The sequence below is a fragment of the Chiroxiphia lanceolata genome, chromosome Z, assembly GCF_009829145.1.
Source record: "Chiroxiphia lanceolata isolate bChiLan1 chromosome Z, bChiLan1.pri, whole genome shotgun sequence".
Lineage (NCBI taxonomy): Eukaryota > Metazoa > Chordata > Aves > Passeriformes > Pipridae > Chiroxiphia > Chiroxiphia lanceolata.
In genome coordinates, this window is record NC_045671.1 from 44,015,705 (window position 1) to 44,032,112 (window position 16,408).

General features: G+C 45.6%; 2 protein-coding genes and 1 long non-coding RNA gene across 5 annotated transcripts; 2 read left to right on the forward strand and 1 right to left on the reverse strand.

Moving 5' to 3' along the window:
• Positions 1-1,618: 1,618 nt before the first annotated feature.
• On the reverse strand, positions 1,619-3,238 carry LOC116780481. The gene is made up of 3 exons (XR_004354490.1): positions 3,144-3,238; positions 2,464-2,647; positions 1,619-1,717 (listed from the first exon to the last, which is right to left on the reverse strand). It is a non-coding gene; the product is annotated as an uncharacterized LOC116780481 (long non-coding RNA).
• A 1,448-nt stretch (positions 3,239-4,686) lies between these two features.
• On the forward strand, positions 4,687-13,140 carry ALDOB (aldolase, fructose-bisphosphate B). Of its 3 annotated transcripts, XM_032675570.1 has the most exons (10): positions 4,803-4,916; positions 9,375-9,383; positions 9,608-9,729; positions 10,013-10,224; positions 10,740-10,794; positions 10,947-11,107; positions 11,307-11,390; positions 11,858-12,032; positions 12,171-12,370; positions 12,626-13,140. In XM_032675570.1, exons 3-10 carry the CDS (start codon positions 9,618-9,620, stop codon positions 12,719-12,721), a joined length of 1,095 nt encoding a protein of 364 aa, XP_032531461.1. In that variant the 5' UTR covers positions 4,803-4,916; positions 9,375-9,383; positions 9,608-9,617; the 3' UTR covers positions 12,722-13,140. The 3 variants fall into 3 exon arrangements, with proteins under 3 accessions (XP_032531459.1, XP_032531460.1, XP_032531461.1); XM_032675568.1 differs by lacking the exon at positions 9,375-9,383 and having other exon boundaries at positions 4,687-4,916; XM_032675569.1 differs by lacking the exon at positions 9,375-9,383 and having other exon boundaries at positions 4,797-4,920.
• A 1,423-nt stretch (positions 13,141-14,563) lies between these two features.
• Positions 14,564-15,931, forward strand: MRPL50 (mitochondrial ribosomal protein L50). The gene is made up of 2 exons (XM_032675571.1): positions 14,564-14,768; positions 15,444-15,931. Exons 1-2 carry the CDS (start codon positions 14,680-14,682, stop codon positions 15,835-15,837), a joined length of 483 nt encoding a protein of 160 aa, XP_032531462.1. The 5' UTR covers positions 14,564-14,679; the 3' UTR covers positions 15,838-15,931.
• The last annotated feature ends 477 nt before the right edge of the window (positions 15,932-16,408 follow it).

Below are 16,408 nucleotides of genomic sequence, written 5' to 3' on the forward strand. Positions count from 1 at the left end.
AAGATACTTCCATGTTCATGTGACTGCACAGATGTAATAATTTTGATTCTACAGCCACACAGGTTGAAAAGGACCTATGAAGGTCTATGGTCTACTTCCACACTGTCCTCTGGGAGAATCCACGCCATCAGCCACTTTATCCATGCACTTACAGGCCAAGCCACATCAATGTCCCTTTCCACGACTTTGTTCTTCATGGCAAGCTATGAATGCCACTTACGCAGCTGTATAGCAACAGTGATTTTTAAATGTTGATGATGAAAAATAAGACTTATATTTTATTGCCCTGTTACATAAACCTCTGGACAGCTGTGCCTACCTTCTCTTTGAGTTTCTGCCACGGTATCCAGTGTTCCTGTAGCGGTGCAGAAACCACATCTACCATGGTCTTTTCAGCAGGCTGATCCATTCCAGACATCTGTTGGGGTTTGTGTTTTGCAAACTATGCGAATATTAACATGCAGCACCTGATTGTGCTTTTTGGGGGGGACTGTGCTGACTGGAGAGACAGGTAATAAATAGTTAAGTGTCTCCTTCTGCAGAAGCTAGTTGTTTGCCTACTTACTTTTTCAGAAACAAAAGTCAACAGAAAAGCACAGAGACCAGTGTCATCACAGCACTTACCTTCATGTCCTGTTACAGGTGGCTTGCAAAGCCCTGAAATGTTGCCTCAGGCAGCCTGATTTAGAGTCATATCATGGTTTGCTATGCTCACTACTGAAATTATTACAAAGATTTGGGTTCTGATAACAGTGATGTTGTGTGCTTGCCTATTTTTCATTCCAAGTCATGGTGTTCATTGCAGCCCAGCTTTAAGTGGCACAGAACAAAGAGCAAGGCAAACCCTCCCTTGTTCAATCCCTTTGGTGGGCTCTGTGGGCATGATTCTGTTCTGCTCAACAACCCCATATGCCCATAATGTTCATGTCTGTGGAGCCAAAAATACAGGGGAATTTCTTTCAGAGGGGTTAAGCCAGGCTCTCCACACTGGGGGTGAAGGCTGTAGGCGAGTGGGGAAAACAAACTACTTAATAAACAATACCTCTGATTAGATAGGGATGAACAAGCTGGACTTTGAGATGGTTGAGCAAGACTGCAGAGTACAGAAAACAGGAAACATCCAGCACAGTGTGGAGAGGTGGGCAGGAGACAGACTCAGCTTGGATTAGACTTTAACCCCATCACGCAGGCAGCAGCCTCTCGGGGCCACAGAGCCAGGTGTTTTTCATGTGGATGCATATGATTCTTGGATATGCTTCCAACTCCCACTGTTTTTTTCCATTCCATTTCAATACCTTTTACAGGTCTGACCACATCCAAAAGTGTTGATAAGGTTAAATAGTATTTCATTTACAGAGGAAAGCTTTAAGCTTTTAATTTTTCTCTTGGTGACCATGTCATCTCTGAAATTGCTTCATCCATTTTTTTCATCGTTCTTTCTCAGATGTACTACAGTTTGCCTCTCTTCACATTTGCCTATTATTTGTTTTTAAAATGCTGGTTAATTTGAGTAATTAAATGCAAAAACAGTATCAGAATTATTCTGGTAGAACTAGACAGAAAAAAACACAGTCTCCAACCTGGAAGAATATAAGCAATTCAAAACTTTTTACCTGTTGCCTTTAAACCAGACTTTCCATTGATTTGAATGTACTTTATCCAGCAAGACTTCACTCAAAATTTCAGTGCAGAACTGGCAGATCCTTTGACAGTAAGGCTGGATGTAAAAAAAGGACAGCAATTAACTTCTACTATGAAAACTTGCATGGTCCACTATGGTACTTGCATTGTCAAACTCCAGAAAGCAAACCAACAAATTAAGACCTAAGTAATAACCCAAGTCATCTGTGAATACAGTTTTTGGTATTCTTTAACATTTTAAATGCATACTTCTGTCAACTTTCGTACAGTGATTTCATATGGAAAAGTCAACACGAGCAAAATTTCCAAGCCATTCAAACAGAAAATACACTTATGTTCTGCCATAGTTGTGAGAGAAAATGCCAGACATTTGTGTTTTAACTTTAGCAGTCTCTTTTATACCTAACTACTATTTTCCGTTTCATGCTATAAAAGGCACAACAATGAAGATTTAAGCTCTTACTAGTTATGCATCTTGTTTGCAGTGATGTTTCAGACACAGATTTGAGCAAGCTGTAAAGTTTTTTATATTGCAAGACTGTTTATATCAGCTTTCTCATGTACACATAAAAAAGCTATAATCTGTGCAGAAACTCCTCAATCGCTGTATTTGGTTAGGTATGTGTATTTGGGGATGAGGAACCCCAGGGATGCATAGAAGACATGGTCCTTCCTCTGAAACTGAACTCCCACTGGCAACCCTGCAAACTGCAAAAGACAAACCCAAGGTACCACCACAATGGGTGGCAACATAAACAGCAATGGATGCTACAAAATGTGTTTGTTTCACATTTTGGAGCCACTTTGTCACAAAGTGGTTACCTGGACCCCTCAACATTTGTCTGCATGGCATCTGCCTCTCTTTGCCTCTTGTTTTCTTGGCGTTTATGGCCACAAATCCCGTCTCTGTTCCCATAATGTCTGGGAATGCCCCCTCTACTCACACCAGCAGACAGCCTCTGTCCAGCCACAGCCCTAGGGCTGCACCACCTTAGTCTGAAAAAGGCTTAAGCAGAAAAAGAAGCCATTAAAAAAATCAGTTGAGTCACTGGAAAGGTGAGTGAACTGGCAATACTGAGTTTAATCATGAACTCCATGACACAGGCTTGCAACTTGGATAATACACCAATTTTTTTCACAGAATGATTATTGTAGGCAATGATTTGTACTTTTTATGGGCCAGGTTAGTTGTTTGGTTAAATGCAAGTATGCTGCATTCCCCTCACGACGCAAGTTTATTTCTCTTATCATTTAAGGATACACAATACCACTATAACCTAATTTTTAAAGCTACAAATATTGTATGATTACTTATGATGAAAGTATGTACTCTTTTCCATTTTAATATCACTGCAATTTCTGGTCATTGTCATGGGTCTGCATGCTAACAGGACCAAACCTTACAGTGACATCATCCAGCATAATTCCTCATTCCATGTTCTTGCCTGAAAAGGCTCCCATTCCTAAACTAAGTGGAAAAGTTAACCATCATGTCCACTCACCTTTTTATCTCCTCACTCCTCAAAATCTCCGCTAGGACCTGTAATCCTAGTGCTTGGAGTGCTGAGTGTTGGCTCAGAAGGTCTAGAAGGCACACTGATTTTTTTTTCAAGAAGACTCCCACAGATTTTCTCTAATAGGCTGTCAGACCATATCACAGATGACACTGGGAAAGAAACACTTCCAAGTACTTTCTTCTTGTGACAGTTTCTACCAAATCAGGAGCAACAGGACTGAAATTCTGATTTTTTTCTGTGGTCCAGTATGACACCTTCTTGGTTTCAAGAGGGTCTTAGATACTGTATTTAATTAAAAATATTTTAATCTATATTGGATGCCTCTGTTGTGATGGAGAAGCTTTAGTACATCATGGGGTTTGTCTTTCTGCTAGGATGGGAGAAATGGAATGTAAAGTAAACACTGTAAAGCAGGGAAGGCTTTATGTGCATGTTATGTGGCACAGCATTCTTCAGCAAAAAAGTATGGATCAGGAAGGACAACATTAAAGAAAACAAAGGAACGCAAGCACAAGGCCTTCGGCTGGACTGCATTCTCAGCTTTTTCACTTTATGCTGACTGTCATAAAGTGCTACTGCTGGCAGCATGCAAGTTGCTGAGATTGCCTACAAGTCCAGTAAAGGCTAAAGGTGTCACTGCATGAGCCAAACAGAGAAACTACGTCATTCTCCAGGCAAACACTGGGTCTTTGTGGTAAAAACGTGCCAATGTCCAAGGTTGCTGTGTTGTTGCTGAGGGTATGATGTTTGCATAACAGTCCCTGTGCTGCTCTTCCCTCCAGGAAAACTGACCTGCAATATGGAATATGGGGGGAGAGAATAAAACAAATAATCAGTCTCCCTGGGTTTGGGGAATAGCTGTAGCGTGGTTTCATGCAAACTGGAGTGCTAATACACTATTTATACAGCATTGGTATTTTTCACAGAAAAATTTTGCTAAGCAACTGAGAAGTTTGTATGTCATTGCCATGTGGGTGGATGTTTCAATGGAACTTTGGTGGAAAATTTGGCTTGCAGTTGTGCACCTCAATGTGGGCATATTTTGTCTGATGACCATCATTCTCATGCACACACACTGGGTTACAGAACATCAGAACTTGCTCTTTTATTAACCCTGATGCTGTAGCATCACATTTTGCCTTTCCACATACTAACTGGAAAAGGAAAATATGTTTCCATGCTAAATTTTCCAGTGAGGAAGAGCAGTGTAACACTTATGAAGCCACAGAAATGATACCAGCTCATGCCAAATAAACATCTCTTGCATTGTTTCTGTATTTTGTTTTCTACTCTTCCTTCCTGCACTGAGTAGTTTCCTAAGTATAAGCTTTCAAAAGATCTAAACCTAAACACAAAGCTATGCCCAAGATCCCTGTAAACAATTTCCATGGTTCCTCTTGCACTTCTTTTTGGTCTGTTTTAGGAGGAGGAGGAATAATTTGAAATAACTGTAAAACACCTCCATTTCAGTGCATGGTAAATGGCCTTATATATACACAGGGGAGGGAAAAGGGAAGGAACAGCAGGAGAATGACCAGGTCCCATTGGAGGTGTGTGGTGGTGGTCTGACAGCAAACGACAGACATTGAGCAGTGACACCTCCCCAGTCAGCCTAGGGAGGGAGGAGGGACAATGAAGGAGAGGGGGTGGGAAGCTGTCAAGAATTTTATAAAAGTTAGTGATTAGAAGGACTGGGTATCTTTGCCTGCAAACAGCTCACCAGAAGCTTGTAGCAGCAGAGGCACTGCCTACAAAAAAGTAAGTATAATAATTTAGTTTCTAAACTGTAAAGGTGGTATGTATATCAGCAGCTGAGACCTGGCATGTTTATCTACACTGGGCTTGGAAATTTGTTTTGATGTTGGTTTTATTTTTTTGTTCCAGGAACAGCTTGTAAGAATTAAGCACTCAGCCATTCTGCAGTGGTCTTCCAAAGTGACCTATTTGTTGCTAACACTGGCTTTCTGACTTAGCTTAGTCACTCAGAACTCCTGGAATAAGTGAATCCTTAGTCTAAGGGGACTAGAGCAATATCATACCTGCATTGCTTTCTGTTGCTTTGTTTTGTATTTCGTTTATGCTTGTGGCATACCCAAATTTATGTTTTGCAAGGAGAATAGAGAATGACTGCAGAAGGCAGCTGGTCCTGACAGGCACCAGTGCTGACAGAAGTGTAATTATGTTGAATTCATCGTGCAGCTTCTTCTGAAGCATTAGTGCAGTAGTGTGGATAAGATCCTTTGGCAGGGGGGTGTAGGATGGTCTGCAGTGCAGGAAAACAAAACCTGCTTTTGCATTAGGCTGTAACCTCTCCAGCTGTGAACAGACAGCTTCAGGAAATTGCTCAACCAATAAAAATCCTCACTGAGTCTGTGATCCTCCATCACATTCTCAACATGTGCCTAGAACCCAAAACTATTTTTAGCCCACTTGAGACCCTCACCACTGCTCCCCCCAGCCAAGACTGCAATTCTCATGCAAGTCTGACATCATTTTATTACCTTCTCTGAGAAGAGCCCAGCCCTGAAATGGGGGTACATTTGCTCAGAACTTGAGTGTGGCTCTGAGGCTAACATGGGAGTCAGGACAGGAGACAGGATGTGGAACCAAGGTCCCTAGAGAGAACTTGAAGATGGTAAAAAAGAATTCACCGAAGAGAGCGAAAAACAACCAGACAGTTTGCCATCAAATATGCCCCAAAGGACCTATCGAGATGGTGAAATAAGTATGTCAATCAAAAACATCTGTCCCTTTTTCTAGGTGACAGAAGTCTAAGTATCTCTTTTTGTCCCTTACCCTTGAGACTTTTTAGAACCCAGAAATGAAATTTTGCTATACTAAAACCATCACTGTCAATGCAAAGATGATGGGGGAAACATCCTGTTCTTTGCTCAGAGCTCCTTCCTACATACAGGAGGCACTGCTTCTACTTCGACTCCTGAAGCAGGTACTCACAGAGACATCAGAAGGTCTGCAATCTCACCACCTCCTGCCCAAAGTAGGGTTAGACATGAGGTGAGACCAAGGTGCTCAGGGCTTTATTCAGATGTGCCTTGGCGACCTTCAAGGATGGAGACACCACAGCCTCCTTTTCAATCTGCTCCATTGCTTGGCTGTCCTAACAGTGAAAAATTTTTCTTCATATCCAGTCCAAATCTCTCTAGTTTCAGCTTACGCCTGTTGTCTCTCACTGTCCCTGCACATGCCACTATGAAGAGCCTGTCTCTGCCTGTGCAATCACCACTCTGTAGGTGCTGGGGACTGCTGAGAGGTCCCCCCGAAGCCATCGCTGTCTGAGGCTGAACTGGACCCATCTCTGCAGACTTCTCCTCACAGAGCAAGTGCTGCAGCCCCCAACCCTCTTGGTGGCACATGTTGAACTGACTTGCTTCAGTTTGTCATGTCTTTCCTGTACTGCAGGGACCCAACACTGGAGGCAGTACCCAGGTGTAATCTAGAGTCCTGAGCCAAGGGGGATAACCTCTGTCCTCCTCTAGGCTGGACTCCTGCTCACACAGGATGCTTGGGCGCTTGCTGCTGGCCCCCTGTTCAGCTCAGTGACTGACACCGCCCTGGGCCATCCCCAAAGGCAAATAGACAAATTTGTTCTTGGAAGACTGAAATGAGCTGTGCAGCTCTGGCAGCCTGGGCACAACTGTTTTTCCTCAGGACCTGTGAGGTTACATATCCAGCTCTTTAAGGGGAGACGTTAATGTTTCTGTGGATGTGCTAGGAGCTTGCTCTTTACAGGGTAGCTGTATGAAACATTACTGAAGTGTAAGGCTTCTCCACTCCCCTTTAAATGCTCAGAGCAGGACCTTACAGCAGACATCCTTTTTGAATCCAACCATGAAGATCCTCAGAAATTATGCTCCTCATGAAAGAATCACAGCAAAACAAAATCCTAAATCAAAGGGACTTGAACATTCTGCACCTTTGAGCTATTATTAGGTTTACAATTGCTCTTTTGCTCTCATTTCTCCATCATTCAGCTAGAAACATTGTGCCTTTTATTCGTCCTTGTAGCTCAGCAGGGTAGCTGGGAACCACTCACCAAAGCCTTAAAGATAATTTTGGGAAGACTTTGGCAAAATTCCACCCACTCCTTCATGCTCAATGAGATCCTTGCGTAGAAACTGGAACTAATCTGTTGTCTTCCAATTCATCCTTGTGGAACTACACTGTATGGTTTCAGCTTCTCAGAGTACTCACTTGGAGCAGCATTATTTGCTGAAAGCTTGTATTTCTGTACTTCTGTGCTTTGCAGGCTGGCTTCGAGTGATAACTGTCTCTTTGTTATCTTTAGGGAAACACTGGATATAAGTAAGAGAGAGCAGACATTAGTCTGCAGACATTAGCAGACTTTAGTCTCACTGTTTATTGCATTGCTGGAAAGTGTGCCCACAATAACATGACTAGAGCAACTGGTGGTCTTCCAGTTCAGGTACAGGGATTAAAGATTACCTGGATACACCCCCTGGTGCTGCAACACAGCTCCAAACTGCAACTCTAAAATCCCACCCCTGCTTTAGAGATTCATTAACTTTGACCTTGGACAAGATCATACTTTTGCCAGGTCACAATTTTCCAGTCTTTTCCACAGATACTGTGAACCACTGGAGTGATTCCTCATCATTTTGCAAAACCACTTATTTAACAGTACAGTGGTTTTACCTGAAGTGTTCACCACCCAACTATTACAGTAATCATAACAACAGGCCAATTTCCTCTTTGAGACATATCTGACACAGACAGCAGGTGAATGATAAGGAGGGTTATAGGTGAACTGAAGTAGCTATGCAGCATAAACCACAACTTTTCAAATTCTTCTGAGGGGGCTGAACAGGCTGAGAGGTGGGAGTGATGGAGCAGCGGTCAGCACAGTAGAAGGATGTTTCCCAGAGCTCTGGGCACAGCTAGATACACAAAGAGAGGGGCTCAGCTGAGCTTGCTTCTGCAGGAACACAGCAAGAAGGGATTTCAGCCCTTGGGGAGGGAGAGAACTTTCCCTCATTTGACACAGTCTTCATCACACTCTCCTTCAACTCCCCTCTAAACCTGGAATGACTCACCTTTGTTAAGCTGCATAGGAAAAATTCTGGTCTCAGCTCACAAAAAGGTAAAGACATCTGTCCACTGTATCTGGCTGGTCTGTACTGGCAGACAATGCCATTTGAATCTTGCATGATTACATTTCCAAAGCATCTTCAGCTATGAATCAGAGACATGGATTTGTAGCTGCCACCTGACTTGTGATGGCATGGTTGCCAGAAAATGTTGACACCATTTGACATGCTGTACAGAACTCTGTACCCTATCATGAGTAGCAGATAGATTGTTTATCGTTTCTCCCCATTCTGCCCTTCAGCAGGAAGAACAAGGCAAGGATTCCCTGGTGACATAGCATCTGTGTGCAGGGAAAGGAAGTAGGACTTGGCTGCCTAATGCTTATATAGGGAGAAATATGTGCTGGCCATCTCTGTTGAAATGGGAAATGGCATATTCTCACTCATCTCTTGGCTAACTTTGGGAGTAGAAAATGCAGACAGTGTCCAGAGCCCTGCACTTTTGGAGGAAAACTTGATATTGGTGATCTTTTGTACTATTGGGGATCTTTTTGTTTTTAATTAATCACCTTGTGGATTTAGCACCCACTGACAAAAACATGAATGTTGCTTTAGCTATCACATCTAATAAATTGAAGGAAGAGAGTCTTTCTGGTTTGGGCTCACAGGCTTATACAAACAGAAAAGTAACTTGGACTATTCAGATGATACTAGAAACTGTAATTTAATGGCATATAATCAAAACTTTAATAAGGCCAAGAATTTTGTCATATCAAGACAGAATTTGGGATTTTATATGCTGGGTATCTGCAGCTGGTAAGCCTCTGCCACAGCTGAAAAGATAGAAAAGAGGAGTGAATCCTTCTAAGCCCCTAGATCTTCTATAGAGGAAGCAATTAACTGCAGTTCTGAAAGCAGCCGTGAGGAGGAGAAACATAGAGCAAAGCAGGAGGGTGATGATGGAAAATCAATTACTGACAACACAGGACAGAAAATGGGAGAGGGATAATGTTAGGAAATGTGTAAAGTAAGCAATGGAATAATCGGCATTCTACTTATGGGAACTAAGAAGTGTCCAGAGTCAGCAGTTTGCATACTTGTTACTTGGTGCATGTTTTTATTACAGACTGACCTTCCTTTATTCTCTCAGCAAATCCAGGTAAAACACAGAGTCTTTCCCACTTTGGCTATGGAAGGATGTGGCAGGATGTGGCTCCCACACCTCTCTTCTGGTTTTGCCAGACACACCAAGCCAAGAAGAACTGAAATGGATTTCTGGGCATATGCTTAAGATAACATGGACCAGACAAGCACCAAGAGCCCTCCAGTGGGGTCTCTGATTCACAGTCTCTTCCAGCTGGTAACAGTAATTCTCTTTCACAGATAAGTCAACATGACCCACCAGTTCCCAGCGCTGACTTCAGAGCAGAAGAAAGCTCTTTCAGACACTGCTCAGCGGATTGTGGCTTCAGGAAAGGGGATCCTAGCTGCAGATGAATCAGTGGGTTAGTTCTGCTTATCAATCAGTTAGCAGCATCCAAGAATTTTTCCTTTTAATTTTGCTGCATGTTTGAAACCAGTGAAGTAAATGAAAGACCCTTAAAAACTGAGCCGTTGTCTGAGCAGAAATAGCCAGTCTGGGCTGCAGCTGTGACAAAAAAAGCTTACAAACTGTGGGTTGGGAAGGGAAGCTCTAAATCAAGATGCAGTTCCTTACTACCCACTGGGACCAGGAGGAGGCCAGCCAAGCCTGAATCCTCTTGGTCTGGCCATTGTCCACCTCACTAGGTACCATGGGGAACAGGCTGCAGAGGATCAATGTGGAGAACACAGAGGAGAACCGCCGAGCTTTTAGAGAGATCCTCTTCTCTTCAGACACTTCCATCAACCAGAGCATTGGGGGAGTCATCCTCTTCCACGAGACTCTCTACCAGAAAGACAGCAGTGGAAAGCCATTCCCAGCACTCATCAAGGAAAAAGGCATTGTGGTGGGAATAAAGGTGAGTACCTGTATTGGCCTGACTGGCATCATAACCCAAACCCCGTTTGAAGAGAAAATTTATATATGGAGCTGCACTCTCTCCTGAAAAACACTTTTTTTTGGTTGTGTAGTGTGTTTTAAAATGACTAGAAGATCTCAACCACCGTTCTCTGCGTTGCTTTTGTGCACATTTGCATTAGACACAGGAAGTTTTCATACACCAGCTCCCATTTACTCACCATTCACTACAAATAAGTCCCTCCATGCAGTAACCTAAATCCAGTTCTTTCTGCATCTAACAGAGCTTTCATGCCATTGTCTTCTGCCATCTATACACTGCCCCTTCCTCTGATCCAGCTCACTCCTTTTCTTCACCTTTGCTCCAGCATTTCCCTCCTTTGCATCCTGAGGATGTTCAGCCCCACACTTTACTCACAGTCAGCCTGCAAAGGCAGACTAGCCATGGGTAAGAAGATAAGGAGGAGACTTATTCCCATTTCTCTGTAACCCTTCCTCTTTTTCTGATCTCCTCAGCTGGATAAAGGCACAGCACCTCTAGCAGGAACAAATGGAGAAACCACCATCCAAGGTAAGGAGAGATCTAAGGAGCCTAAGCTACAACCTGTGCAGCAAAAGCCATGGAGTGACTCCCCTGAGGCACAGCCTTGGCTGGTGTCAAGGCACTAGTCAGAGCTCTGAGCTGAAGAACAGCTCTGAGAGGAGCTCTGTTCCCCCCTGCAGGGCTGGATGGGCTGGCTGAGCGCTGTGCTCAGTACAAGAAGGACGGTGCTGACTTTGCCAAGTGGCGTGCGGTGCTCAAGATCACCAGCACAACACCCTCCCAGCTTGCCATCCAGGAGAATGCCAACACCTTGGCACGCTATGCCAGCATCTGCCAGCAGGTACCTGCCTTCCAGCAACCTGAGGTGCTGCTGCCCCTTCTCGCTGTTCTCTGTGATGACACACTAGAAAGGAGGATCTCTGTGAGGGTTTGGGGAAGAATGAGGAGGAAGGACAGCATGGGAGGAAGAAATACCACCAAACAACAAGAACAGTTTTTCTTCCATAGCCCTAAAGATTTCCCTATCTTCCTTTTCTTAGCATGGCTTGGTGCCCATTGTGGAGCCAGAAATCCTGCCTGATGGAGACCACGATCTCCAGCGCTGCCAGTATGTCACAGAAAAGGTAAGGATTCCTTCCCCCTCACAAAGATAAACTTTGTGCAGTTTGTGCTCACCGAGCTGAAAGAGATTTGACCAAAAAGGGACTTCATAACTGCACCACAAATATGAGCTACTTACAGACAACTAATGAGTTATAGCACATGCAAGAGTATAATCCATGCTTTTGGACTTCCACTGGACTGATGATATAAGCATCTTCAACCTCAAAAAAGACGGATCAGGAGCAAAACCAAGTACTGCAGTTTCAGTACTTCAGTTTGCAGGGACAAATATAGTAAATATGAAGAGTGGTATCCTGGTCATCTCAAAAGCAGTGGTATCTCCACAACTGCAACCCCTGAGATAAATTACACATCAGAAAGCGGAATCCCATTTGATTTTGTTACATTCCCAAAGAATAAACTGTCCTGCAGCTGGCTGAGGTAAAGGTTTGAGCAGAGGTCTGTATTCAGTCCCCCTGTTTTCCAGGTTCTGGCTGCCGTCTACAAGGCACTGAATGATCACCACGTGTACCTGGAAGGGACTCTGCTGAAACCCAACATGGTCATGGCTGGGCATTCCTGCTCCAAGAAGTACACCCCTCAGGATATCGCCGTGGCAACTGTCACTACCCTCCTCCGTACTGTTCCTGCCGCTGTTCCCGGTGATTCCTGACTCATTCCTATGTCTCCATTCCCACTGTCACTCTTGCTGGCCCTGCTCCTACCTCTGGTGGGCAAAGCTCAGGGGTTGAAATGGCTGGAGCGGTCTGTTTCTAAGCCTCCAAACCTCCTTCTTGCAGGGATCTGCTTCCTGTCTGGAGGCCAGAGCGAAGAGGAGGCTTCTGTCAACCTGAACGCCATGAACCAGTCCCCTCTGCCTAAGCCTTGGAAACTGACCTTTTCCTACGGGAGGGCCCTGCAGGCCTCTGCCCTAGCTGCATGGCTAGGCAAAACCGAGAATAAGAAGGCAGCACAGGAGGCCTTCCGCAAGCGGGCGCAGGTATAAGGCTCCCCCCTCCGGTAGCGGGAAGAGCTGCTCCCCATGAAGGGAGACCTGCTGTCACCTTCCAAAGGCTACTCTTGATCCCTCTCCTCCTGATGCTTCACATTCACCAGGGGTGTTATTCTATTGTTTCTGCCTTGGTTAATTGCTTGATTATTTCTTACTTGGCTGCTCCCACTGGTTACTCTTTGCATACCTGCTGTTCTTATGCCACACTGACTGTTTTCCCCCTCCTTTTGCTTTCTTTTTCAGATTAACAGTTTGGCTTGCAGGGGACAGTATGTCCTATCTGGGAAGACTGACGCAGCTGCCACGCAGTCACTTTTCACTGCCGGCTACACCTACTGAAAGTGCAGGAGCCTTCCTTTCTCCTGTCCCTTCTCACAAGGTGGAAGGTGTTCAGAAATGAAAGAAAAACGTAGAAATCTAATTTCCCTTTACCCTACATCAAGCTGGAGATAAAATGGATAAAATTTCTCTCCGCCCTTCACTCCCACAATTTACCAAGGGGATATTCTTGTTTCGTTTGCACATTCCAAGGAAAGGGAATTCTTTCCGAACAGCAAACAACAGCTGCCAATGAATCATGAACCCACTCTCCTCCCCAGTCTGAAACTCAATCCCTAGAATAATAGGCAGATTAAGTAGTTCCCTGGCAATTCAAACACACACCCTTGCCTATTACCACATTTTGCAGCCAAAATCTTGAATTATAAAACCTGACTCTGTATTCAATCATGGCAATAAAACAGTAATTGAAAAACTAATCTCTACCTCACAATTCTTTTTTTTTTTTAATAAACTTTATAGTGTTTGTCACGCATATTGTGTCTTTGCAAAGATTAAAAAAAAAGTATTACAGCTGGTGAGTTTGGGAAACCCAGAAGATATCAAAGGGGAATAATCCAATAGTGACACAGCTGCAGAGGTTAATTCTGCTGAACAAAGGCACAAAAAAACTTGAGAGGTGTACAAGGGACTCAGGCCACAGACAAACAACTCTTCCTTCAGAAGCTTCTCATGTCCCTGGAGAGTCATGGTTGGTGGGATGAGGCTGCACGAGGGTTGCACAGATTGGGTCAAGGCTGTAAAAAGACTGTTTTTCCAGTGACATTTGTCACAATAATTAACATCAAACATGCAGGAAGGCATCTTGGCCTGCCCTGTTGGTGTAGCTTGGATAATCAGGCTGATGTTGCAGGCCCACTGTTTGACCTTAGGCCTGTTGCTATGTCCCTGTTAAAGATACAAGATTTGTGAACTAAAGTACAATTAGATGATTGTCATGAAAAAAAAAAAAAAGGTATAAGTGGCAAAAACAGCAGACCAGGGTTATAGAAGAGTATTCTCCTGGATGCACACTACACCAATCAACAGTGAGGCCTTGGAGTAGCCCCCCCAGACATCCAGGGCCAGGCTTCCCAGAGGAGCTCCTGACCCTCTAGGGTCATCCCACTCTGCTGGCTGCTCCTCCTGGCCACAGGCACTCCCTGCTCCTGCCAACAACTGGGAAAACGTAAAAATCACTGTCCTGTAAACACTTCCTCCTGTCCTCTGTGTCAGTAACCTGTCACAGGGGCAATAAACAGCCAAACTCCTTCACGTGGATCCAACCACTGAGTAATTAATGCTTGATTTAGACTGTCCTGATGGTGAATGAAGAGCAAAAACTTGCCAAAAAAACTCCCCAAAGGCCAACACCAGCATCAGGAATGACACCCCTTTCCTAGTTTTGCTGTGGTTGTGCCTTCACACACCCAAGCTCAGTGAAACCTCTGCTCCCCACAAGCAGCATCTTGCTAATCCTCTGATCTGTGCATCACGGGATCAACCACGGAACGGTTTGCACTGGAAATGACCTTAAAGATTCTATTTTTCCAACCAGATACAGATAAAACCCCTCTGCCGTGGGCAGGGACACCTTCCACTAGACCAGGTTGCTCCAACTTGTCCGTGGACACTTCCAGGGGTGGGTCATCCACAGCTTCTATGGATATCCTGTGCCAGCGGCTCACCACTCTCACAGGGAAGAATTCCTTCCTAATCTCCCCTCTTTTAATTTAAAGCCGTCCCCACTTTTTCTGTCACGATCTGCTCGTGTAAAAATCCCCTCTCCCTCTCTGTTACAAGCCCACATGAAGCACTGGGAGGCCGCACAAAGGTCTCCCCGGAGCTTTCTCCCGGTGGGAGCCGAGACCTCGGAGACACGCCCCCGCTGAGGGGGCGGCCATGGGACTACATTTCCCTTGAGGCTTTGCGGGGCGCGGCTGCAGCTCGTCACTGCGGCGGGTGCGGCGAGAAGGAGCATGGCGGCGGTGCGGGCGCTGAGGGCAGCGGGGCCGGGGCGGCCCGGGCTGGGCCCCGCGGGACTCAGAGCCTTCTGGGGTGTCCGCAGGTACCGCAGGGCACCAGGGGGTGGCATCTGAACCTCTCACGGGCCGTGGAGGTGCTGGAGGGGCCTTGGTCTTACACTCCCCCGCACCGAGCGCGTCCCTCGGGGTTGTATCCAGGCAGCTCCAGGATGTTTTTAGGGAAGGAGATCCAGCAGGTTCCATGGGAATTAAGCGCCCATCGAGGCGCACTGCTGGCGGGCGGACGTGGTGGACCATGCATGGGTTGTTGACTAGAGTGTGGCATATGAGCAAGTCAAGTTTTGTAGTTAAAACTAGTGATGAATTTTTTTTTTTTATTTTTTTTTTTTTTTTGGTACCTGGGCACTGATTTATTTTTTTTTCTGTAGTAGTGGTTATTTTCTGTTATCCCTTTTGTTTAATTAATATTTTTTTTATTCACATCAGATTAGAAAACGCAGTGGTAACTGGGAAGACAAGTAATTACTTTGATTAAAGTGTTTCCACGCAGCCCAGTGAGATAAGGTGGGTGGGTGAGTGGTGGCTCTGCAGAGGGAGCCTGTGTGGTGAGCAGGGGGGAAAACCACCAAACCCTGTCTGGTTTTGTCCCTCATGGATAAGGACACTGTCTGGATTGAGCCTGCTTTAAAACACCTTGAACAGAATAGCACTCTGAGCCAGCCCAGAGGTTGAAAACACTTGTTTTCTGGTGCCAACAGGAAGGAGGAGAAAGAAGTGGAAGTGGCAGCGGGGATCTCTGAGGAGGAGAGGAGCAAGCCCAGCCTGCTGTGCCCCCCGCCGCGCAGCCGGAGTTACCTCCCCCCGCAGGACCTCCAGGGCCGCCTTGAGTCCCACGTAAGGGAGGTTTTTGGGTCCTCCCTTCCCCAAGACTGGGAGCAGACGCCCCTGCAGGAGAACAGGCTGAAGTTCCGGCTGCTGGCACGGCTGGCGGTGGAGCTGGGACACGCTGTGCCCAACTCCCAGCTCCACCTGATGCGCTGCGTCCGGGATGTGCTGGGTTTTTACCGCACCCCCATGAAGGATGCGACCAAGTTCGATGAACTCGTGGCCGCAGAGCTGCCACCAAACCTGAAGATCATCTGGAAGCAGTGAGTCCCACCATGGACCTTTCCTGCAGAGCAGCGGCAGAGCCACCTCCTCGCAGTGAAATGTGTGAATTTCACTAATAAAGGTTCTTTGAGTCGTGCTCGGGTTTTTCACTGTTGTCTGTTCTGCCCTTTTTTCCCTGCAGACCAGGAGTGTGGGCACTGCCAGCTGCTCCCTTGCATCTCTGGTTCCAGTGGGGATAAACAGGGGGGACCAACTCCACAGTTCCTGCCCTGCACCTGGTTTTGGCTGGGGTAGAGGTAACTTTCTTCCCAGTGGCTGGTGTGGGGCTGTGTTTTGGATTCATGCTGATGCGGAACACAGGGTTGATAATATAGAGATGTTTTTGTTATTGCTGAGCTTGTACAGACACAATACCTTTTTGTTTTCCACACTGGGGAAGAGGCTGGGGTTCATGGGAGGCTGGGAGGAGACACAGCCAGGACAGGTGATCCAAATGGCCAAAGGGATATTCCAAACCATAAGACATCATGCTCAGTGCATAAAGTGGGGAGAAAAAAGGAGTAAGGGAACGAAGTTTGGAGTGATGGTGTTTGTCTTCCCAAGTAACCACTGC

Excerpts from the sequence above, each read along its gene's own strand:
- ALDOB (XM_032675568.1), top strand. The coding sequence starts at position 9,618 with ATGACCCACCAGTTCCCAGCGCTGACTTCAGAGCAGAAGAAAGCTCTT. Across the intron at positions 10,795-10,946 it reads TGGAGAAACCACCATCCAAG|GGCTGGATGGGCTGGCTGAG; the intron begins GTAAGGAGAGAT and ends TCCCCCCTGCAG. Across the intron at positions 12,033-12,170 it reads TGTTCCTGCCGCTGTTCCCG|GGATCTGCTTCCTGTCTGGA; the intron begins GTGATTCCTGAC and ends TCCTTCTTGCAG.
- MRPL50 (XM_032675571.1), top strand. The coding sequence starts at position 14,680 with ATGGCGGCGGTGCGGGCGCTGAGGGCAGCGGGGCCGGGGCGGCCCGGG. Across the intron at positions 14,769-15,443 it reads GCCTTCTGGGGTGTCCGCAG|GAAGGAGGAGAAAGAAGTGG; the intron begins GTACCGCAGGGC and ends TGGTGCCAACAG.